At 40.2% G+C, this 25889-nt stretch overlaps 1 protein-coding gene across 3 annotated transcripts in view; it reads right to left on the bottom strand.

Moving 5' to 3' along the window:
* GLRA3 (glycine receptor alpha 3) overlaps window positions 1-25889 on the bottom strand; it is a 141227-nt gene that overhangs the window by 42713 nt on the left and 72625 nt on the right. For all 3 annotated transcript variants that reach the window (XM_020803522.3, XM_073001442.2, XM_078393878.1), the window contains 2 exons: window positions 7992-8215; window positions 6239-6321 (listed from right to left, as the gene is read on the bottom strand). In XM_020803522.3, the coding sequence (XP_020659181.1) occupies window positions 6239-6321; window positions 7992-8215 (307 nt within the window). The remainder of the gene's footprint in view (window positions 1-6238; window positions 6322-7991; window positions 8216-25889) is intronic.

Here is a 25889-nt window from a genome sequence, read left to right on the forward strand (position 1 = left end):
TGGGCATCTTTCAGGTTATGGCTAGAGAGCTAGGTGTGCCCCTAGCAGAAGAAAAAACTGAAGGCTCAGCTACAGTGATCACATTTTTGGGGATTGAGCTGGATACTGTCAAGCAATTCAGTCGGCTGCCAGAGAATAAACTGATTGCTCTAAGGATTAGAATTTTGAACTTATTGCAATGCAAGAAAATTACATTGAAGGAGCTCCAGGAGGTGTTAGACCACTTAAACTTCGCTTGTAAGGTCATTGCCCCCAGTAGGGCCTTTTGGAGGCAACTATACTACAAATATATCTGGGGGGGTCACCTGAAATGCACCCAAGAGCGTGCTGTAATAGCTGAGGCCCCAACATACCCATTTTTCCTTTCCAGTCTAGCGAGGCACTGGCCCTGAGACTTAAGTTACAAACCTAACCGGTCCACAAGGTGTGTTTCGCTGCCCAATGAACAAAACTGTGACCAAATATAACTACTCAGATATGTGTGGGAACTGCCCGGACACCTGAAAAAGAAAACGAATTCACATCTAATGTGGTAGAAAACTGACAGGGTCTTTACGGATCAGGTGGCGCCCATTCCTTTGCCCCAGCAGAAGTTTACCCAATTCAGGTACCAGTATTCAGATAAGCAATGAATTGAGAGTCTATTAAGGTAAAGAAAATTGTATTGTAGCAGTATTGTAGCAATAGTCATACATACGAAGTTGTCTTTCTTTAGTCCATTGGTCATACATGATAAAGCATTCAATTTCAGTCCATTTACCATAGCATATATCCAGAGTCCATAGCAATATCCAGCATTTTAAATCAATTCTGCAGAGTAGCTCCAGCTCCTGCTCCTGCTCCTGCTCCTGCTCCTGCTCCTGCTCCTGCTCCTGCTCCTCTCCATTCAACCCTCAATAAACAGTGCTTAGAGGCTGCTAACTTTATTGTCCCTAGTGGCCAATTAGAGATTAGCTTCTCCAGGCTTCTTCTCCAGCATTTTGTTTCCACAGCTGGGTTAAATCTAACTGGTCAGCCTGTTACTTGCTCAGGTGAATGAGTTGATTGGACTCTTTCTTACAAACGTTCCACAAAGTTTGATTATCAATTCCTACAGGGCTCCTCTAGGTCTGTCAAGAATGAACTTATGACTTGAATCTGTGTGAAGATCACCTTCCCACCTTCTTTCTCTGTTCCTTACTGCAACCCAAGGCTGTTGCCGTGGACGCTGCACTTATTCTAAAGGAATGGGCGCCAAATTTCCAACCCACAATACCTGCTTCATGAAGACCCCTGAAAGTAATTGCCCAAAATTGATATCTCGTAAGGGGCAATCCATCTTTATGGTGAAAAAGATCACCCTCAGAATCGGCCCTTATTAGCATAAATTCCAAAATGGCCTTAACCGGACAAAGGTCTTTAACATAGCAAACTCCCAACGTTATAATTTGCCCTTTACCATACTGGTTAGTTTTGTATCGGCAGAAATGGAACAAGACTTTATTTTTGGAGACCAATAAGTCATCCATCTGCAATGCCATCCTAGAATTGTCATCCTTGGATGCCCTGACTAATTTGCTAACACTGAAGGCACCAAAGAAGGCAGTCAGATTGGCCGCCCTGAATATTTTTACCTTGAACAAATCTGTGCACACTGCCTTCCAAGCCTTATTGAAAAAGAATCTTGGGTGACATTGGTGTACGCTTGCCTACCCCTCTTCTTACTCCATCCTTCAATCGTTTTCCAGATTCTAAAGTCATTGGATTGGATCAGAAAAACCATGCGCCTTGGCATAAAAAGCAAGGGGAGACATTTTTCCTTGTATGGTGCAAGGAGCCAAACCTTTCTGATGAAGATAAACTCTGTATTGTTGTAAGTGATCAACTGTCATAGGCCATGGCCTACCCAAGCCTACCGCACCGCAAAAAGCAAAAAATTCTTCATATGCAGCTGCGTAGCTGCACCTAGAACTGGGGACAATGGCTAAACTGATTGCCCTGTTGGCCGCAATCATCCAATGCTCCAAATCTCTGGAGGTAATGTCTCTCAATTCATTGCTTATCTGAATACTGGTACCTGAATTGGGTAAACCTCTGCTGGGGCAAAGGAAAGGGTGCCACCTGATCTGTAAAGACCCTGCCAGTTTTCTACCACATTAGATGTGAATTCGTTTTCTTTTTCAGGTGTCCGGGCAGTTCCCACACATATCTGAGTAGTTATATTTGGCCACAGTTTTGTTCATTGGGCAGCGAACCACACCTTGCGGACCGGTTAGGTTCGTAACTTAAGTCTCGGGGCCAGTGCCTCGCTAGACTGGAAAGGAAAAATGGGTATGTTGGGGCCTCAGCTATTAGAGCACGCCCTTGGGTGCATTTCAGGTGACCCCCCCCCAGATAAAGAGCCTCGTGGCGCAGTGGTTAAACTGCTGTACTGCAGCCAAAACTGTGCTCACGACCTGGGGTTCAATCCCAGGTAGCAGCTCAAGGTTGACTCAGCCTTCTATCCTTCCGAGGTCGGTAAAATGAGTACCCAGCTTGCTGGGGGGGGGCAATGTGTAGCCTGTATAATTAAATTGTAAACCGCCCGGAGAGTGCTTGTAGCGCTATGGGGCGGTATATAAGTCCAAAAATAAATAAATAAATAAATAAATAAATAAATAAATAAATAAATAAATTAATTAATTAATTAATTAATTAATTAATTTGTAGTACACTTAGGAGGAAACGACTTGATGGTGAGAATGGGCAAGTCCTTGATATTGCAGGTTATCCAGGACCTGCAAGCATTAAGGGATAAATTTCCTGCAATGGGAATTCTGTGGTTCAACATTATTCCAGGTTGGTTTTAGAGGGCTGATTGTGACACAGTGATGATGGGTATTGATCATGCAAGGCGTGGTGTAAACCGTGAAGTAGGTTGAGCCATGAGGGCTGGTCTAGGAGCTGTGATTCAGCATCCAGACATAGGAGTGCACTGGTGTGGGTTATACAGGGAAGACGGTGTTCATTTATCAGAATTGGCAGGTAGTGCAAAGATAGAGATGGGGTGAGTTCACGATTAGCACATGATTAGACTGTTATGCCATCTCTCTGTCAGATAGAGACAGCCCAGCATCTGAGGAGAGGTGCCTCCATATAGGGGAACCTCATAAACAGCAGCCCACTTAAAGTCACGAGACTCGGTGGGCTGAGAAGGTGGGTTACCCTTAGCACTGAACGCCTGAAGGTGTGCTGTTCAACGAACAGCATGATTCAGAAATAGGAGTTCACCCTGCTATAATTGAATCGTCTGGAGGTATAGGTTACTCTGGCCTCTAATAGGAGATCGCACTACGATCAGGCCCCCTTGTAGTTGAGGAATTAGTTAATAAAGCTGTGGCCAAAGTTTAACCCATACAACCTGTGTGTCACCTCTTTATTTCTGCTGGGGGGGCCAAGAATTTTTGCAACCTACACAAACTGAAAAGCATTAATGATAACTGGATTGCTTTCGACCATCCAAAAATACTCCATTGGAGCCTCTGGGTAAAAAAAATTATTCAGAAAAAAAATGACTTCTTTGCCATGTCACCATCATGTGGAAGGTCTTCAGAACTCATTTTTGTTTGGGTTTGTTCTTAGTTTCTACCAGAAATTCTCTGGTAACCCTTCCACTGATTTCTTTGCTTCCAGTTCCCCAGAAAACCACCAAATAGCTGTGGGAGAGAACACTCAGGAGTGAGCATATCAGCTACCTGGGTCATTTCTGCAACCAGGGCTTTGACTGGACCAATGGCAAACATGACTGGAACATTTCCAAGTGTCCTGAGAAAACCAGCAGAATCTATCAGCCTCTTTGTGTAGGCCATCTCCAGAAATCCCATTGAGATCATTCCAGCTACTTCAGGAAGAGAGAGAGTTGGACAGTGGGGTGGATACTACAAAAGACTACCAATCATATCCCATGCACCGAGTTCCAGATACATACATTTGGATCAAGAAGACTGCAGGATGGAGCTCACAGACAGGGAGATAGGCTCACAACAGACCAGAGTTTCAAACAATACTTTTCTAAAGGAATCCACTGTACACTTCTGCCTTCAATGACTTTGAGATAAAGGGCGCCAGATCCCCATGTAGTTCAAAATCCAAGTATAATGTTTATGCTCCCAAAAATGTAACTACAAAGCACAAATGGTTGATTCACAAACACACACACGGAAACATGCACACAGAGAGAATGAGAGGAAAAAAAACCCAGTTCTCTTCCATACCATTGACAATCCTTTTCAAAGAGTACTGTGTGTAATGAGCCTTAAAGGTCCTCACGATCCCCTGCTTCAGAGGCTGAACTGGAGGTAATGTGTTTGAATCATGGAATCACAGTATAACTGAGAAGTTGAGATTAATATCCATTTTATAAATGTGCATTTGGACAGAAAGTTGTCTTGAAGACAGTTAAAAATATTCTTCCCTTGCTTAGCTTTAGGTTACATATAACTGTACCCATATCTGTACCTATAATGTATCAACTCACATGGTCACATATTAGAATCATAGAAGAATAGAGTTGGAAGAGACTTACAAGGCCATCAAATCCATCCTGATGCTCAGTGAAGGAATCCAGGTCAAAGAGGACCTGAGAGGTGGTCATCTAGTTTTCTCTTGAATGCCTGTAGCACTGGGGAGCTCACCACCTCCTGAGGTAATTGGTTCCATTGTTGTACTTCTCTAACAGTTATGAAACTTTCCCTGGTATTCAGCCTAAATCTGGCTTCCTGTAGTTTGAGCCCATTATTACATAACCTGCTCTCTGGGAGGAGTGAGAGCTGATCCTGCCTCTCCTCTATATAAGTACAGAGTCATACAAAGGGCACACCCCATTATCTGTCTGTCTGTCTGTCTGTCTGTCTGTCTGTCTGTCTGTCTGTCTGTCTGGAAAAATCCATGTTTAGCAAAAACTGCCCTGTTCAGACTTATACAATTCAAGGGAGAAGTGTATTACGTATTACTTCTGGGCACACAGGTCATCATTATCATTATAATTGCATTGACTGAGCATGGAATATGTAATGTTAACATATGTTTAATGTATTGAACTATTTGCTCTCAGGTCAGAAAAATACAAGGAAATATTCTCTGGTGCTCTCTATTATTATTATTGTTGTTGTTGTTGTTGTTGTTGTTGTTGTTGTTGTTGTTGTTGTTGTTGTTGTTGTTTAATAACATACAATCTGTATACATACATGCACTAATACAAAATTCCCCACCCCCCATGCCACCATCACCCTCAGGACCAGATAAGAAAATATTACCTTTTAAACTCTTCACCCCATTCCAAAATACATTGAATCTTCTGCTGACTTTTGACCTTTCCTTGCTAGTGCCCTCTAGTGGCTAGTTCTGATATGGCACCGTATTATTTATTTATTTATTTATTTATTTATTTATTTATTTATTTATTTATTTATTTATTTATTTATTTATTTATTGGACCTATATACCGCCCCATAGCGCTACAAGCACTCTCCGGGTGGTTTACAATTTTAAATATTTCACAGAAAGACACACACACAAAAAGAATAGTTTCCTTGCTTTTTAGGACTGATAAGAGAAATGGAATAAAACCTGAAAAATTCCTGTCATGCTGCCTTTAAAAGTTTCCCCATATACCCTTTAAAATAATATTTGAAAGTAGCTGGAGAACATTACTAGTTAAACCTGAAAAGTAATTATTTGTTACTCAGAAAGTAAGTCAATAGGAGTAACTTAATTAATTTAACTGCTTACTTAAAAAAGGTGTGTAATAGGCCACTGAACTCCACCTCTTTATCTCTCTAGTCTCCCCTACTGCTGCACTAATCAGCCAAGATTTACTATGGATTTATCTCTCCATCACTAGCCAGTGTCATTCAACCAGAGACGTCAGTGCTCTGATTCAGAATAAAATCCTTTTGTGCTGTTTTTGCACATTCACTGACTTGACATTCATCATTATTACTTTCAACCTGTCAATAGGGCTGCTCAGGCTTTCTAACTTGAAAGAGAAATAAATTTTTTCTCAGTGGGATTCTAGAACTCCTTTTAGAGAATTCTAGAACACAAGAATATGTTTCTCTGCTGTCGTCATTATCATCACCATCATCATTATCCATCTGTAACATCAGCAAGGAAGACAATTTGAAGCTTTTGCCTATGAAAACTCATACTGGAATGAATTAGTAGTCCTTAATGTGTTGAGATAGTCTACTAACAATGTGAAAACTAGGTTTATACTTACAGCTTTCCAGTTGCATTATACATGTTTGGACATCCATTGGGAAATTTTTGAGATCCATTGGACAGGATAGTATTAAAGTCAACCTGAAAGAATATAAACAACTATTTCAGAGTGTATATTGCATGGCACAGGCAAGCAGTATATACAGCATAAGTGTAACCATTCAATTATTTGGAAAATAGTGACTGAAATCCTGAAGGCAAATGGCATAACAACCACTCATCTCTAGCTGGCAATTAATAAGCAACCAGGTACTAATGGCTTGGCTTGTTCAGAAGAATCCTAGTAGGGACTGGTTAATTGCTAGCTGGAAATAAATGAATGCTACACCATTTGCTTTCTGTATGCAGAAAAGGGCAAAAGGATTTCAGCCAGTATGTAAAATAAATCAATCTGCTCGATATCCTCAAAAATATTTTTTAAGGCTGCAATCGTGCACACCTTAGTTCTGAATAAACTTCCAGAAAATCAGTGGGGCTTCCCTTGGAGAATACATATTTCAATCCAACATTTTTGCAGAATTCTTTTAATAGAATATCTAAACAGCTTGGGCCCAAGCTATCTCAAGGACCACATCTCCCTTTATGAGCCTTCTTGAGTGTTAAGGTCATCAGGAGAGGCTCTTGGTCTCTCTACCTTCATAAGTGTATTTGGTGGAGACACAGGAGAGGGCCTTCTCTGTTGCTGCTCCCAGATTTTGGAACTCCTGCCCACAGGAGGTCAAGCTGGCCCCATCTCTGCTGTCCTTCCACAAACAAAGACCCTTCTCTTCAGGCAACTTTTCCTTTAATGACTGGCTCTCTGAGTAGGGTTTTTTAAATGGATTGTTCTACCTTACTGCTTTGAATGCATTTGGTGTTGCTTATGATTTTTAGTAAAGTATCTCTTTCATCCTTTTTAGTATTTGTATACGCACTGTTGTTAGCTTTAAATACTGTCTTTTAATGAAATGTTTAGTTTATTATTATCAGTCCATGACCAGCAGAAGACACTGAGCACAAAACAGGTTAAATTTATAAGGCAGTCGCAACTCTAATACAGAGGAAAAAAGATGTAATGAAAAGTTATAGCTTAAAATCATTATCCATTAAATCCTTTTAAAATTACTGTTATTTTTTTGCATGGAGCTGTGAGAAATTTTGCACAAGTCTGTTAATGTTGTAAGCTGCCTTGGGTCCTTTTGAAAGGTCAAGTAAAAATAGTTTAAATAAATGAAACAAATAAATACTTCCCTCTCGTAGGACTCTTTTAATGCTCCTTTTGCAACTCTCTGTTTGCTCAGCACCATTTTCATACAATTCTCGTTTAAACTTTCGGGTTTTTTTGGTTGTCTTTCTCTTTCTCAAGACCTTACTGTATAAAGAAGCTCTACATAAGACACTCCCTCTGGCTTGTTGCCAAAGTTTGTATCTATTTTGAGGGCAGTTACCAAGGCTTCATGCTAGCAATCTTTAAATAATTGTTTCTGCACATACAACTTAAATTCGCTTTTTGTAATCTCCTTTTCTTCAAGAATTTCCATAGCCAATGTTTGCAATTGGTTTAGGTATCCTGAAGGAGACTCCTGAGATAATACAGTAATTAATTCTTATTATCACAGTGCTGTGAGTCTTGAATCCAGTTTCTGCAATCCCACTCCTGTAACTGCATTTATCCACAATTCTTCAGAAGATGGTATATCACTTGTATCCTAATTATCTGTGTCGTAACTTCACTAACTCCATGTAAAATCAAATCCTTTTATCTGATTTACCTAATAGAATAAAGAACATTTCCATTTTTAAAAATCCGTAGCAATTTGTTGTCTGTTGTTACTTCATGAAAGTTTGCACCCTTTTCATTGGCAAAGAACAAGTCTGGTTTCCAAATAGAGTCCAACATAGAAGGATCTAGATCTAATGAGTCATCTGGATATTCACTATAAGCAAGGCGTGGATCATTCCAGTTTTGCCGGAGAAATATATTCACTCGATAATCCTAAAAGAAAAGGAACAGCATTTAGTGTTCTATGCGAAATAGCTCTTCATGTCTCATTTAATTGAATAATCTGAATTTTATTAACTTCATCCTATAAACAAACATAGCTAATTGTTTTTCAAAATAACTGTCGACTTCAAACTTTATAATTTGTGGACATAATACTGTACTGAAACTGAAACCAGATTACAAAATGCCACTCTTGGAATTCACGAAGAAATAATCACAGTTCTCAAATATTAATTACTTGCAGAAAAGAAGGTTTAAATGCTTTCAACATGTTGTCTTCTATAAATACAGAACAAAATTATTTTCCAGAGTAAGTTTATTTCCTGTAAGAGGATTATTTAGTAATTCTTTAATTTCAGTTTTCTGTTCTCACTTTGTATTTATAGACAAGACCCAAATTTAATCTTTTGTGTAATACAGGAATGGATATGCAAACCTCTTCATCAAGACTCTAGAGATGAATTTGGATGGCTTCCTAATGCAAAATTTGGAACAAATGGCTTTTTTGGACAGCTCCTAGTAGCCCTGGGCTGGGAAATGCTGGGAATCATAATAGTATTTTTGAATTCTATTAAGCATACAGCCTGATAGTTAAGAACCTCATGGGTTTGCTTGCTGTGCTTAACAGCTTCAGAAAGCAGGAGGGGAGGGGAGAGGAAGGGAGGGGAGAAAGGAAATCCTCAGAGCTCAGAGGTGAAACTGCCCCTTTCTTCTTTGTACAAGTGGTCTCTACCTTGATTTTCTATGCTCAATGCTGAGCAATAAAAAGTACACCAAATCTCCACTTATTTATGAAGGTCACTGTTATTTTTATTTCATATGTTACATTTACCCCACACCAAAAGGGGAGGGAGGATTTTCTTCTGCAAAGAATAAAGGATTGTATACTTGCTTGTTTTTTTATATGGCATGGGGGTGGGCACCCTAGTCCTCTAGATGTTTTTGGATGGCAGGCTTCACAGTTCGTCATCGCTGGCATTGATGCTTAGGTTTCTGGAAGCTGTAGGCCAGAAACCTCTAAAGTGGCAAACACAGTACCACATCACTGAGTAAGGCACCATAAGAAAAAAAACAAAGGGTCCCTATTCCCAAGGAGATTGCAGTCTAAATCTTAACTGTCTGGGAAGAAGGAGCAGGTGACAAGAAACAAAGAAGGGAAAGAATTCAGAGAACACAGGCTAACAGTGAATAACTATGAGCAAATGCAATTAGATACACCCTTCCTTTGTAAAATCCGGTCTGCGTACACAGAGGGTGAATCCACCAAGTGGAAGAAAAAACCCCTATTAATAAATATTGCGTTGTGGATGATAGGTTGAGATAGAGGTAGATGTAGAGATAGAGATAAGAGACGGAGACAGATACACATACATACATGCATCGATATATACATATGTACGTCCATGAATGCTTGTAGCAAGATAGGTATACATTCTGATAGAAAACTGAATGCATTTTATGCATTCAATTCCACCATTCCTTTTCTGTTGTTTTAAAGATTTGTTTTTAAAAAAGAGAAAGTCCACTATTTGACAAAATATTTATAGTCCACTCAGCCATGGAAACTACTTGATGAGCCATCAAGACAGAGCTAAATTTCTCTGGCAATTTTTGCACTTTCTGTAATAAAAGCCTACGATGTTCATTGAAATCAGAGCATGGCATTGCATTTGGGAATTTAAAGATGACCCGCCTGGCTGTTCTTCAGGGACACTTCAGGGACATTCCTTAAAATTCTGTTCCACATCTTGTAACTGTTTAGTTTTACCTTAGATGGTTTTAATAATTGCTCATTTCAAAATTCAGTTGCACAGCAAAATTGTCTTGGTACTCACTTGAGGACTGAACCATTTGTGAAGAATATTTGTCATTACCATAATTGTGTGACAAACATAATAACAAGCTTCTGGCATTGTCCATAGCGTGATTTCGTAATAGTAACATCAAGGTCACCTAATCAGAACGTCTGGCACAATCTCATTTGAAGTAAGGTAAAGACAAGCAGGAAACTGTTAGTTTCCCTCTTCTATCAGCACTTAAATGTTTTGTTGTGTTTGCTCATCATCTTTGTCTCAAGAATATTTCAACAGTTTTTGTTTGTTTGTTTTACTTCTCAGACAGCACCTTTCACTGTCCTGGAAACATCTCCATCATCATCTCACCTTCTTATTTCATAACCATTTGTTCAAACTTGAGTGAGCACATTCTGATGCATGCCAAGAACCCCAAGCAGCTTTAATCTTCTTACTTTAATCCATTTACACTGAAGTGGAAACTATAATTTGGAGCCAATGGAAGTGGATACTATAACCGTTTGGGACCTTGCTACTTGTCTGAATGTCTTCTTCCAAGTTCTGCTGCCTGTCTTACCCAGTCCTTGCAGACCTCACTCCTGCAGATGTTGACACCTAGAGAAGTCCAGAAGACATCAGCCAGGAATCTGGCCTTCTCAGAAATGGTGCCCCCTATGTGCGATGTCCTCCTGTAGGAAATACGTCAGGCACTTGCACCTTAAGAAACTCCTGAAAATGGAGCTTTGCAGGGATGCCTACAGAGAGGTCCTCTTCATTTAATGGGATAGAGAAGGAAAGAAGGAGAAGAGAAATTTCTTTTTTCTTTCTTTTTGCTGCCTATCCTGCTATATGTAATTATTGTTAGTTAGTGTTTTCTGTTGTTGATTTTATTATCTACAGTTTTGTATTTGGTTGTATACTGCCCAGAGTAGTGAATTTGCTAGATGGATAGTATAAATTTGGTGGATAGGCAATATAAAAATTGAAGAAATAAATAAATATAATTTAAGAGTGCAGTGAATGATTTACAGTGCACTTTGCTTCTGCTTGACATGCTGACAACATATAGTTGCTGAAACGCACACACACTATTTTTATCTTACAAGGACAACATGAAAGTAAAGTCACATTCTTCGTGTAGGGGATTCTAGCAATGTGATCCAGGCATCTTACTGGAGAAGGGAGCCAGTGGCATCTTGTGTGTTGGAATCTCGGCAGGCAAACAGAGGGTGCTATTGCTATTCCTTGCTCAGCTAGAATCAGGTGTAGAGTTGAGCCATAACACTATTTTTTAAAGCTTTTTTAAATTTTTAGAAGCACATCCATTTTTCATGGAGCTTTCCATTGGCCCCTTGAAAGTTCATCTATTTTTCAGTTGAGTTCAGGGCACAAACCAAAACTCAGACATTGCCGTAAAAGCCCTGTAGGGTTGATTTTAAAGGTGCGGTGGCACAATTCAATCCCCTGAGTTAAGGACAGAGGAATTAGTCCATATCTTGCCTTTGCACATGTGTGTTCATAACTTTATTCCATCTAATCTATACTGAAATGTGATTCAGAGCTTAGTGGAATTTTCAGAACTTCAGTTCCCAGAATTCATCAGATCTGGATAGATGTCAACAAAGGCAAAAACCTAATTTGATTCCCCTTCCTTCCATCTTACAAGTGAACTTTTCAAATATTTTGTCAATTATTTGATTTATTTGTTTGCTCCCTTTCTTCCAGAACTGAGATTCAAGGCTAAGCTAAGACTAAAAATGGGTACAAAGGAAAAACATATTTCAAAAAGTACAGACAAAAACAGACAAGAAGTTATAATGTTACAACGCTCTTTACCAAATTAGAATATGAAACCCTGGGTTACCCAAGGTTGGGAACTGCTGATCCAGGAGGTGCAGACCATGGCATGTCAGAACTGATTTTCAAGGATCCAATTTTCCAAGCATCCTTAAGCTTTAGAACACACCTTGGGCAAGTCCTTCTCCAAAATAACCAAATGAGTGAAAGCTTAGGCTCAATCACATTACACATTCTTTGTAAGCCTCTCCCTATTTCTTCAAACTGGTGAGAGCCCTGTTCCCTTTCTGCAATGGCACCAAACTTGCTTTGTATTAATCTGAGCCATTATTGCTCTGTTGCCAAACACTCAAGCAACCCTGTTTTCCCAACAACAACAATTTGTTGTGAGGAGAGCTATGGCATATGGATTAGAAACATTCTGTGGACCAAGCCAGGTATTTTGTCAGTAATGCACAATTTCTCATTAATTTCTTATTTTAATACCAGAAATGTAGCAGCATTATGTTAAGACTGTAACCTAACAAGGAACCTAACTCTTTGTTGTGATGTAATCATAATGCTTCCCTTTTATAGTTATGGGTGTGTGATATGGCAAAATCCCCGAGAGAGAAAATATTACTTGGCTCATGTACTGGATCAGATTACACTGTGCCTCATGCTGGTGTTCCTTACTCTATCATCACTGCTGAGGCACAGAAGGAATAGATGGCCGGGGTGGGGAGGTTTTGTGCCCTAGGCCAGTGGCTTGTAGCATGGAAGAAACCCACTCCAGGTGTCTTTGTATGGACTCAAGGGCACTTTGCATATCATCTACAGGCACCCACCAATTACAGTGAGGTTGTAACCCATGATGCATTTGTTTAAACAATAGCAGCATAAAGCAAACCAAAAGCAGACGTATTGTGGCACCTTTAAGACGTGTGTCATTGTGAGCTTTCATAGAAGACAATCCATGCCTGTTTTTGCTTGTAATTTGTTTTTGCTATTGCTGAAACAGATTAAGATCATTACCTCTTGGCAAAATGCTTCATTTGTTTAATGCAGACCTTTCCAGGTTCATGTGCAATGTCCATTTTAGAAAGGCATTTTGGTCACACACATTCAGGAGGCAAATCATCACCGAAGAAGAAGAGGCCGTCATTCATAGTGTGACAGTGTCTGTTCATCTTTGCTGAAGAGCTTTCACATTTGTGAGAACGATTTTTGTATATACAGTATTGCAGAGGTAAACCATGATAGCTACTGTTTTACTGGATGGACAATGAAAATGCAGAAACATCTGGTGGATTGCTCATATCTTTCTGGTCAATGATCAAGTCTTTCTATACTTTACTATGTGCATGTGCTTTGCTTTCCATAGGGAAGAGACACTGATTTTGTGCAAAGGTGTCTTGTGCAAATCAAATAATCTTTGATTAAGAATTATTTGTGTTGTAGATGAGAAAGCTCACAACAGCTAGTGAACAGGTTGTCTCAATGAACAAGTGATGGAGGAAGAGTTCTCCACACACCTTGCTAGAGATTATTTTGAATTTCACAGAAGTGTGGAAGGTATATAGTCTGCCCTTCTGTGAACAGAGTACCCAAGCCCTACTGTCTCTGTTTGGCCAAAATTATGTTGTTGTCCCCCTTCGGCTAAAGCTCTCATATAGAAAATATATGCTGAGAAGCTTCAGGGTGCTTAAAGAAAAGGCATGTGGATTTTTATCGTTGTGCTTTGCTGGATACTATTTCAGTGGGTTTATCAATTAAATATATGGACCTGTTAGACCTCCATCTATGCTTGTTTACTGAGAAGGAAGTCTCACCCTGCTGAGTGAGGCTTGTTTCTAATATGTGCATAGGGTTGATGCCCGGCACCAGATGTCTGTGCATGTTTTCTCCAAGGCTCTGGTGGGTGCACCTTGAACTATTATAGCTTAAGTGTCCAAAATCACAGAGAAATGGACCTTCTTTTACAGGCTGCTCGGCCACAAGTTACAGGCTTATAAGAATAGCCATCCTTTTTCATTTGGTTTATTGTTCCATTTAATAGTATTTTATTTCAGATTGCCTGAATACTCTGAGTACATGAATAGAGTTCTTTTACCTTCACATCTCTGAAAGACACATTTAACCAGGTATTTAAAAAGGCTTCCAGTTAATGCAAAGCTATGTAAATCAAAACTTCTGTTAAACATAACAAGAGTTCACTTATTTTTAAATCCAGGAGAATGGTGAGCAAGCAAAGAGGTGTTCCATTATATATCTAGAGGGCTTGAGCAATTCCTCATGCATATAAAAGTTCAGCCTTTAGTTGCCATTATTTATTTAAAACATTTATACTCTCCCTGTTTGAAGCTGGAGGCTGTTCCCATCCGAAAAAAAACAGTTTAAAAAATAGCAAATAGAATGTGTGTGAGAGAGAACTATAGCAAAGTCATTACTAGCAATAACAATACAGGGTCATTCTAGGTCTTACAGAAGTGGCATAAAGTCTCTCTTTGAGGAGATCCTCCAATCAAAGAGAACTCCTCTGCAAATGTGCATTTCATCTCAATGCTGGTCTCTCCTTTGAGTGCCCCGTGTTTTTAGATCAGTCTGTCTGTGTTATCTGGCCCTGGATTTTCTGGATCCTGCTCTGAAGAAGCAGGAGGACAACAGACTCATCCTCTCCTCATTCCACGGGTAAATATTGCAAATGAAACCAAAGATTAAAGGGATGAATGGATGGAAAGCAAAACAAACTAGAAAGAAAGGGTGCAAAGCGGGGAAAACTACTAGTGAAATGGACTCTGCATGTTAGTTATTTAATGTTGCACATTAGCATTTAATGTGTTATGGACCCTAGTGTTTCTTCTGCAGCAGGCTTGGGATGGCAATAGCATGCATTTTTACTGGGCATCCTTCCACACACCTCTGTCACTTTTCTTCTTTGTTCTGGAGCAAATTCCACTGCCTTCTTGTTTCCACAAAATCTGAGTAACTGTGGGCCCATGAAAACCCTTTCTATCTACCACATCCTTGAACATGACGGTGCTGTGTGGGCATCACCTCCACTACAGGTCATAGCCATTTGCATTTTCCCTATTTGTAGATTTTTTTTTTCTAAAGTGAGATCTGGAAATACAGGAATACTGTCATGTACCCAGACAATGTTATAGTCTGACTGTTACCCCAAAGCACCTATCCGTACACCCTCATTTAGGCAGAGACTGGAAGGGGGTCTCTTCTCCCGGAAGCACTTCTGCAGGAAAGATCTATCTTGAGGGAAATGGAAGCAAAATCTGAGAAGGTAGTGTTAATAGCAGTGTAAATCTTCACTTGTTTTCAAATGCTAGAGGGAAGAACCACAAAATTGTCTTTCTTGCCCTGCAAGTCAGGGCTGCATTTTGTGATGCTCCAAGAAATGAGAGTGGAAGCAAAAACATTTTTAGGGGGTTGGTGGAGGGCATGAATTTAAACAAAACTGGGGAATAACACAAACAAAGCTTTAATGCATTCAATACAATTTCTTCAAACCTTGATGATGGCAGGGTTTTCTTTTTTGCTTGTAATGATCAGAAGCAATGGAAGCAATGTTTGTATCTTTTTAAACAATCATTCTGTACTGATTACACATGTGCACTTCGCTTCTCAGAGGGCAAAGATAATAGTTTTGCACAGATATAGTTGTGCAAATTATGAAGTCCTTGGAAAAAGAACTGAAAAGCACAAACTGATAAGTATCTTCACTGTGGTGATTTAAAACAGTAGCTTGGTGACAGGACAGACACCAAGCATAGACAAGCACATTCACACATGTATTGTGATGAGAAAATGAACAGGACAAGCAAGCTAAAACATATTTTCTAGTTACCAAACTAAAGTTACACACTGGTTTTAGCTGAAGTCAGATTGCTAACCGAGTTGGCCTGAGTTAACCTCAATTGTAGGAGGTCCAACACTGAAGCAGAATGGCTTGATTTGGTTCCCGGACAAAACAATTCAGTTCAGATCTGGCACACAAATCAAATTAGATGAGGCACAGATTACTTCAACTATTTTTATATAATAAATTTTTAAAAAGGCCTAGTATGCAAATGCTTGAAATTGGCTAGCTGATATTTAGCAACTTCATCCCTCTTTGGGGGAATCTGCTGCGTCCCCAGATTCTGTATCAGTGAAATACACAATCTGGGGACACGCTTTGCTTTTCCAGTGCAAGTCAGTGGGGTGGTCTACATATTTAAAGAGGTTCAAAACATAAGTTAGCCTGGATCAAACTGGGATCCATTGCAAAGCCCCAGACTGGCCTCTGAACTCGACCAGAGGTCCTCTGCTCAGTCCTGGTGAAAATTCGGCAGAAATGTACTTTCAGATTCAGAACTGGTCCTACTGTTAAGCCGAATGAGGCTGGCACCTCAGGTAGTAGATGCTGGCCAAGGGGAGGGGAGGAAGTAGTGGCAAGATGCTGGTGGCCAGATCACTTCCATATGTCTTAGGGAAACCTGTTGTCCTGAGATGCAGCGGATAATGTTAGCCCATCACCAGTGCTGAAGTAAGTTTCAGTTGTCATTCTAGCCAATATGTGACTTAGAAAGGGGAGGCATCTTATTTTTTATTGTACGCATCCTTTTTGGGTCAGTTCCTCTCAGATCACACATCGGCAGCATTTGTTTTTTGAACTACAAGTCCCATAAGTTACAGCTGTGCTAATTATGGAGTTCTGGGAACTACAGTCAAAACAAGGCTTCCCATCTCTGGCTCAGGTAGCTGGACTACAGAAGAGGTGAGAATTACGTAGGAAAATAGCAGAGTTTGGAAAAGTTATTCATGTGGACTACAACTCCCAGAATCCTGAAATCAGCATAGGAGTTGTGATGGTGGTCTCAGAAAGTAATTTTTCTAAGCACTGGGATAAAGATGAGATCCAATCCTCCAAATCTACTTACAGAACAACTTCAGTATTCAGTATTTAGATATTTACAGAGAAAAGCCACATGCATATGTAGTTTTCAAAATGGTAGAAAGGTGCCATAGACCTGGTAACCAAGGGTAGTAAGGTAACACATCTGGGCTGCAGGGAGGAGAGCTTTCGTGTTTGAATTCCTATTTCAGTTTTTGAGTGCTGGACTATAAGCAGACTGAAAAGATGTAAAATAGAAATGCAAAATCCTGCACAATCTTAGTTAAAATAAATCCAATGGAATTGTACATGTGGATTTCAAACTTGGGTTCAAAAGGATGAAGATAACAAGAGGATGTAGAGAAGAAACTTGAGCATTTTGAGTTATGTTTCAAATTCAGCCAAATCCCAAACCTATTCAGAAAGATTCAGGAGATATCCAAAATGAAGCAAGATTTCTCTAATGGAAACTGACCCCGAATCAGTATTCTCCCAGAGCTTTGCTAATGATTCAGATGAGGAGGAAAATAGAGGCTCTGCCTGAGTGCTCATACAAATAAATACATTTCTCCTTCAACTCTCAGTATGAGGAAAACATGAGGGTAGGGAAAGATGGCTAGGACTGGAACAGATGTATGTGTGGTTTTTTGAAATGTATTTTTAATGCATAGGGGGTGGCTTTAGTGGGGTCTCCAGTCACAGTGATCTGCAGAAGGGGATGTTGAAGGAATATATCACCTAGTGGAAACTATTTTTCTGACATTTTGCCATTTTCTTGAATTAAGGCTTCTCTCGGACATACTGCATTCTCACATATTCTTCTAAAATCCTACAGATGAGAATAAGGGTAGACACATTATCACTTTACGCATATGATTCCCTTTCTACAAAGAATACTGTACCTGTAGTAGCCAGGTATTGATTTCTAATGTTAGTCAGTGGGAGATCCAAAAACTTGGATTTCCAAACTGAATTTGAGATTTGGGTCAGAGAGGAACTTAGCAACCTCTAAATCGGTCCAAGCAGAATCAAACTATTTTTTTTAAAATCACTGAACCCACAGCCCAGCCAAATCTTGTGGTCGGTGCACACCAGCATTTGTGATGACTCTCATCAGTTCATTTTATTCTTCTCGCTTTACAACGAACATCTCGCTTTACAACGAAAATCTCGCTTTACAACGAACATCTCACTTCTTGTTTCAGAATGAGCCATGATGATGTATTTAACTTTTCCATTAGACAAAAAAAATGCTTTCTTTACACCTGCGAATATCTAATTTCTAACCCACACATTAGCTGGGTAATTGTGTGGACTGCAAACTAGATATTAATGGATTTAATTCACTATGGATTCACCTGTGTCATTAAACAACAACGTATGTCAAAAGCCCTAATTTATAGGTTACAAGCTTGCAATATGCATGCCTAGAAAGGATGGAATGAGTTAACACTCTGAAAAAGTTTGTTTATGATATTAGTAGTGATTCAACTGAAAACACACAGGTATGAACCAATCAGGTTGACTGAGAGATGTTCAAATATCCAGCAAGAGCTTCCTTTGTTCTTCTTTGGACCTCCCTCTCTCTAGGTGACCTTGTGGGAGACTGATCCCAAGACAATGGGAGTTAAGGAACAATGAGAAGCTGTGAGTGGAATCAAAGCCATTAAAAGCTAGTTGTATCATATCATTATGATTCTGTTTGGCTGTACTGATTACCAGACATGCCTACAAGACTGAGCTTGGCATACCCTGAACTGGTTTGGAGGGTGCATGAGCCAATTTGTTTCCAGGTTTGTGCAGGTATTTATATGTTTCTTGATTTGCCAGATAAAACACTGAATGGGGGAAAACAAAGGACTGCGACATGGGATGAGACAATGCTACATACCACTATCATCTTTGAGAATGTAATAGAACTTCGGTGTGTAGGCAAAACTTTTCTGCTTCTTGCCTGCTAGCCTGCTTGCCTGCGGGACCAAGAGGAACCATGCATTCCTGGTTATTCCCAAGGGCTACATTGATGTTCTCATCACAAAACCAGCAACCTTTGTACCACCCACTCTTGGCAAAATGTCTACCAAATATCTGGATAGCTCAGTGGTTTAGGTATCTGGCTGCAGAACCAGAGGTTGGAAGTTCAGTTCTGCACTGTGCCTCCTTGACAGGGACTGGACTCCATGATCCATATAGTCCTTTTCATCATCATCATCATCATCATCATCATCATCATCATCATCATCATCATCATCATCATCATCATCATCATCATCACCACCACCACCACCACCACCACCACCACCACCACCACCACCACCACCTAGACTGGAAAAAAATCATTGTTTTAGATGCTAATTAAAACAGGTGGCATCCAACAGTTCCTTCCTTCCTGCCTTCCTGCCTTCCTGCCTGCCTGCCTGCCTGCCTGCCTGCCTTTAATCATTTGGGAACCACCCAAAGTGGTTCCCAAATGATTAAAAAATAAGTAGAACTAAAATCACAATGAATTATAATAGTAAAATAAGTTAATAATTTAATATTAATAATATTAGCATTGTCGTTTAGTCATGTCCGACTCTTCGTGACCCCAATGGACCAGAGCACAATATTATAATTTAATTATAATACTAATTAAACATATAATATCATTTTTAAATCACAAATTTAAAACACTTTGGAAACAAGTAAATATGGTGGAACACAATAATGCAGTAAATCATGCAGCATCCCATAAAAAAACTCCCTGGTCAACTGTCCACTTCGATTGCTCAAAACCTGCTTAAAATGTAAAGTCTTTGCCTGCCAACCTGCAATTGCATTGCATTGTACTCTGTCTAGTCTCATTAGATGCAACTTTCCATTATATTCACTAGAATACCTGTGCTGTCTTCTCCCACCTGTATAGCAGACATTTTAAATCTGAATAGTACATAATTGGCATGCTTTATAAGGAATCTATATGGGCTTCATATCCACCAAATTGCAAGATGACCAGATAAAAGTCCCTGCTTAGAGGTCTGAGAAAAATAATTCCTTCTGAACTTCTCTGACCTACATATTCTGGGTCAAAAGTTTAGTAGCATAATTGAAAACTCCCTTTCATCCTTGATCTGTCTTATGAACTGACATCGACAAATAACTGTCTGTTTCCCTTTGCGCACACAAACACACACACAATATGGCATTTTCAGGATTCTAGGAGTCTCTCTGGGCATCAGGTCTGCCATGTGTTGAAGTGCTAGGACGCTGAACTTATACAGAAAGGAAACACTCCTGTGACTTTCTGTCACTAGGGAAGTGGTATATTGCAGATTCTTTGGTACAGGCTACAAAGAGCGTCAGAAATCCTCAGACATTTCACTGTTCCTTTTTATCATTCAAATCAAAACACCATTAAGATACGTAGCAACAAGTCGCCTTTGATGAATGACATGAGGCAAGTGGGCAATCCCTACAAGGCTGGCCTTTTTAATTAATGGAGAAGGTATAGGAATTGGCACGGATGGGCAGACCTGCAAGATCATTTGTCTCAGCACTGGGATTATTGATTAATTTTATCCTAAATTGAACCTCACTGATGTAGCATGTGGACCTTGGATTTCTTCCCCCTCAGAGAGAGAGAGAGAGAGAGCCCAGGAACATAGCAGCAGTATGCAGGCTAGGGAGGCAAAGAATATTCACTAGCTTTTTCATTTCCCTCAATTTAGGCTGTTTCAAGTTGGCAAGGCAGCTTGATGAGGAATTTTCAAGCCCCATCAGACTGAAACAAGGGCAGCTTTTTTCTTTTTAAAATCAAAGGCTTTGTAATTTGAGCAAACTGTCTCAGAACAAAACTAGTGCCCTTTTCCTTTGAGAAACAAAGTGCTCATGCACACACATATGCACAGAGAACAAGCAGAGAATCACTAGCTGATTTTTACAAGAGATACAGAATAACTTCTCCAATGCATCTAATCCTTAAAACACTATGAAACAAAGCAGCAGGTGTGATCAGTTTGCATTATTTGTGTCATTCGCACCATTTTGCTGCATTTGTGGAAAATACCCTTACCATTTTCTTTTTCTGTTTGAGAGGGTCACAAAGCGCCTTGTCCTCTTGCAGGACAGGGAGAGCCATTTTCTGGTTCCTCATCCCCACATGGAATGGTGAAAGAAGTGAGGATGCACATCTCTGCTACAGACAGGTTAAGCAGCCAGAGTCTATCTGCTATTTTCTTGCATGTGGTTTGCCATTTTATTCTTAAAAGAACACTATGAGGCAGGTTAGGTTCAGAGAAACTGGCTTGGTAAAGTTCAAGTCAATGATCTTGATTGGTGAGTAGGGATTTGAATGTCTCCCTGGACGTAGACTAGTATTCGAAGAACCACTGCACTCGAGGCATAAATTGAGATGGTGCTTCTTCTTCTTCCCTTCCAGAAGCCATCCCCATAGAAATAATTGGTGGGGAAGGACTGTTTTTTCCCCTCTTACTTCTAAATTTGGGTTCATACTGTAGATGGCAGGCAACTGGAGTGTCTGGGAACACCTGACAGAATGCAGAATAGAACTACCTAGAATAAGAAGCATGACTGGGGTAAGTTGCAGCCTGAGGAGATGAGGAGGGAGCAGGGAGAGGAAAAGGCAGATGGTATCTTCCCTAGAGAAATAAGTGGCCCCAAGCAGCATTGAGCAGGGGGTTGAGCTAGATGACCTTATAGGCCCCCTCCAACTCCTTTTTTTCTGTAATTCTAAAAAACAGACTCTCTGCAAGTAAGCTTAACATTTTGTAGAGCTTTAGTGAAAGTCTGTCAGTCAAATCACTTTTGAAAGCAGTCACTAGCAAGTGAAAAGCAGTTTTACCTATTGGTTTTTCCCCATATATGGTAGTTCAATCTCCACTTAAGGATTGCAGTCAAATAGAAATGAGCCATCTGTTTTTTTTCCTAGTCAGCTGGCAATCACAGCAAGATTTTGAGTTATATTCCATTTCCCTGCCCTGTGACTCTTCAGCCTGCTTTAGTGCTGCTACTGCCACCATAGAAAGCTGAGAGAAGGTTGAACTAGGAGAAAGATGAGGCTGTCATGGGGAAAGAAAACCACTTGCCTCTTTGCCCTGGGAGTTGGTCAGGCTAAACATAGACCTCAGCATCATTGGAAAAGCCACTACAACTCCCAGGAGCACAGGGTCCATGGTGGCTAGGAGATTCTGGAATTGGTAGTCTTCAAAAGAATCATGGTTCAAAGCTCTGGAAAGCCCTCTGAATGTGATAGCTCCAGAGCTTTGCCATGGACCATCTCTGCTTTGCCATGGACCATCTCTCCCTTCTCAGACACTCTGCTGGGTGGGAAAGGTGAGGGAAAAACTAAGAGAGGTTAAAAGGGAAATGCATCTGCTTTGTTTTCAGGTCAGTCCACTGCAGACTGTAGACAAACCTCCCAATGGCAGGCATCCTCCAACAAATTGCCCATGAGAATCTGGCTCTCAACAGGAAAAAAAAGTTACCCATCCCTGAATTAAGGATTCATGAATACCATTTAAGATTACACTGAACCCGCACTTCTGGTTGGAGCAATATATCTCTTTTTCACTGTAAAACGAATTTGACAGACAAGCTCAGTAACAGACCATGGACCCAAAGGTATAATTGCTGGTTTTGACAGGAGATGTATAGATTTCTATGTAATCCTTGTGTTTATCATCAACTGCTGCAAACCGGTCGCCAAGGAAACAATTTGCTGAAGGCCTGGTTGGTTAACTGTGCGGGCTTTCTGCTGGTTCCTAAACACCTTCAGTAAATTACTCCTTGCTCTCCACACAAAAATATTCTTTTCGAATCTTAACAACAACCTGATCTTAATGTATACTTGGTTGGGATTAAGAACCGATTGCATCCAGTAGGCTTTGAATAGCAGCATAAGTTTATGTTAAATCCTGAAATGCCCAATAATTTTATATGCAGTCTTTAAAAGTGTTAAACTACAGAAGCAATATTTAGTTGACATATTCCACAGTAGAGATGGGCACGAACTGCTGGTTTGATGGTTTGTCCTGGTTCATTTAACACTGCAACAGGTATTTTGGTGGTTTAGTGCCCCACCCACTCTGGCAGGTACCAACTCAGAAGCAGCACCTGGAGGACACAGGACAGGGAAGCTAGGATGTTGCTTCTGAGTGAGGGCAGGGCACCAAGCCACTGAACACCTGTTGTGACAATAAATGAACCAGGATGAGCCACCATCTCTATTCCAAAGCCTAGAAACCTTGGTTACAAAGTGGCAAGCTGCAGCATTTTAAGAACACCCGTTGATTTTGTGACTTGGCTGTGTATTCCACAGGCTGTTGCTGGCCTGAGGATTCTGGGAGTTGTAGTACAAAAATGTCACTTTTCCAAGATATGGTTTCACTATTCAAGTGCCAAAAGATTCTCAAGGCATTATCGGGCTAGTCCTAAAATACAGACAAATGAGAATAAACCTAAGCTCTCTTTGCTAGGGCATTTTGTGGGGACAAAAAAAAATTCACATATTTCTGAAATGGTTGAGTCTAATTGGAATGTATATCTGATTATCTCTGGGCAAATCTCTATGGAACTTATTTTCAGGTCAGCAAGCATGCAGGCCATTCTAGAAACGCATGGTCAAGTCACCAAACCAAGACTAACTGCTGTCTTTTTCCCAGCTGTCAAACACTGAAAAAATGTGTTAGGAAAATGCATTCTTTGTTGTTAACAAAAAGACATTCAAAATTGCTCCAGCTGTAACTGAACAGCAAATGCAGAAGCAAAATGAATCTATTATTTGAGCTGTAACTGAATACTCATGGAAAAACAAAATGAGCATATTCTGCTTTAAAGGAGAAGAGGAAGAGGAAAAGCTGAAGAGGAAATTTTTCATTCCCATGCTTCAAAACTGAATGTGCTTCTTTCTTCTCAAAGGCTCACTGTTAGAACTTCCAACTGTTTTTCTGTGGATGGCAACTTAGAGTATCCCCCAATCAGCACAGTGATGGGGAGTGATTGCTGTCAAAGAAAGAAGCTTTTGCAACCTCTCACTAGGACTTTGGCTGAAAGTCTGTGGGCTACATTAAGAATAAATGCTTCAGAACTGTATTGCCAGACCAGGGACGGGGAAAGTGTGGGCTTCCAAATGTTTTAGAATTTCAGTGTCTATGATCTTGCACGCCTAAACAGCTATGCGGGCTTAAGGACGCCTTCCATCCATCTCCTTACCCCTGCTACAGCTACTCATAGACTGATTTCTAATTAGGAATAGCAGGGTTAACATTTCAAGGTGATGATCCAATCTCCAGAAGAAGGATCTAGACTGCAGTGGTTCCCAACCTTATGCTCCACATGTTCTTGGACTAAAACTCCCAGAAGCCTTCACCACCAGCTGTGCTAGCCAATATTTCTGGGAGTTGCCATCCAAAAATGCCAGGGTTACCCAAGGTTGGAAGAAAAATTTCTTGACCACTGCAAGAAAATAAAGGATGTCTCAAACTAAATCATAAGGGGATTGGACAATCAATCCATTCCCATTTCCCATGAGATCTCTTGTGTCCTTCATTGTTGTCTGACACATGAAAGCATCACAGGAGAAGCCTTTCTTCATATGGAAACTTTCTTCTCCTTTCCCAGTACATTTAAAGCAACAGCAAAGGATTATTTCCTTTCCTATAAAACTGAATGTGACTGGATAGCATCCAGGCTAAATTTACAGCACCATAACTTGAAACCTTTAGTTATCACTTCACAAGTGTGTGATTGGTTGGTTGCTTAAGAATGCAACATACAATTTGCTAGTGAGTTGGAATTTGTTGCCAAGATTTCCATAATTTCCCTTATTCAGGCCTACATTGTCAATAGGTTTCTAGCAATTGTGTCTGGTCTCCTTCTTTGCTTAATAGGCCTCATCTAGACTACTGTGTCCACTTTAACAAACTGGAGCAAGTTCAGAAAAGGACAACATGGATAATCAGGGGACTAGAAACCAAGCCGTATGAGGAGGACTGAAAAAATTGGGCATGTTTAAGCTTTTTGGGGAAAAGAGACTGAGGAGAGTACTTATATAACATTACTTCTCAAATACAGTGGTGCCTTGAGTTGCAAATTTAATCCATTCCAGAAGATGGTCGTAACTCAAATTGGTCATAACTCAAAGCACCATTTTCCATAGGAATACACTGAAATGCAGTTAATCCGTTCCGGCTGCAAACCACCACCCAAATACACACTAAAAAACACACTGCAAGAGCCATCAAACCACAGAAACATAACCCCCCCGAATCAAACAAACCCATTCCAGCAGGGACTAAAAAACACACTGCAAGAGCCATCAGAAATGCAATTAATCTGTTTCAGCCAAAGCCCCCTAAAAACACACTAAAAAACACACTGCAAGACCCATCACAGCATAGAAACATAACCCCACCACCCAGCCCAAACCCACTCTGCAAAAACCGCCCAGAACAGGCAGTTTTTAAAAAGCAAAAAGCATTACTTTATCAGGCAGTCCAAAGCCTCCTCTGAATGCACACTCTCTAACCACTGGGACGAAAGAGCTACAAAGAAGCAGCCTCTTCGCCGACCAATGGTTAGCAGTTCAAATTTTGCCGCCTTTTTTCTGGTTGTAACTCAAAGCTCTGGTTGCAAGTCAAAGCAAAATTTTGCAGCCTGAGCTGGTCGTAACTCAAATTGGTCTCAAGTCAGGACATTTGTAAGTCGAGGCACCACTGTAATTAAAAGGTAATCATACAGAGGAGAGGCAGGATCTGATTTTGATCATCCCTGAGTAAAGGACACATAACAATGGGCTCAAGTTGTAGGAAGCCAGAATTCAGCTGAATATCAAAAACTTCCTAACTGTTAGAACAGTATGACAATGGAGCCAATTACTTCAGGAGGTGGTGAGTGCTCCAACATTGGAGGCATTCAAGGGAAAGTCGAACAACCATTTTGCTACTTTGATTTGAGCAGGGGAATGGACTTGATGGCCTTATAGGTCACTCCCAACTCAATTCTTCTGAGATTCTAATATATGAACATGCAAGTTGATACATTATAGGTACAGATATGAGTACAGTGGTGCCTCGCTTAACGAGCACCCCGTTTAACGATGATACCGCTTAGCGATGAAGATTTTGTGATCGAAAAAGCGATCGCATTATGATGTTTTAAATAGGAAAAAATCGCTTTGCGATGATCAGTAAGCTGTTTCACCTACCGA

The sequence above is a fragment of the Pogona vitticeps genome, chromosome 5 (genome assembly GCF_051106095.1).
Source record: "Pogona vitticeps strain Pit_001003342236 chromosome 5, PviZW2.1, whole genome shotgun sequence".
NCBI lineage: Eukaryota > Metazoa > Chordata > Lepidosauria > Squamata > Agamidae > Pogona > Pogona vitticeps.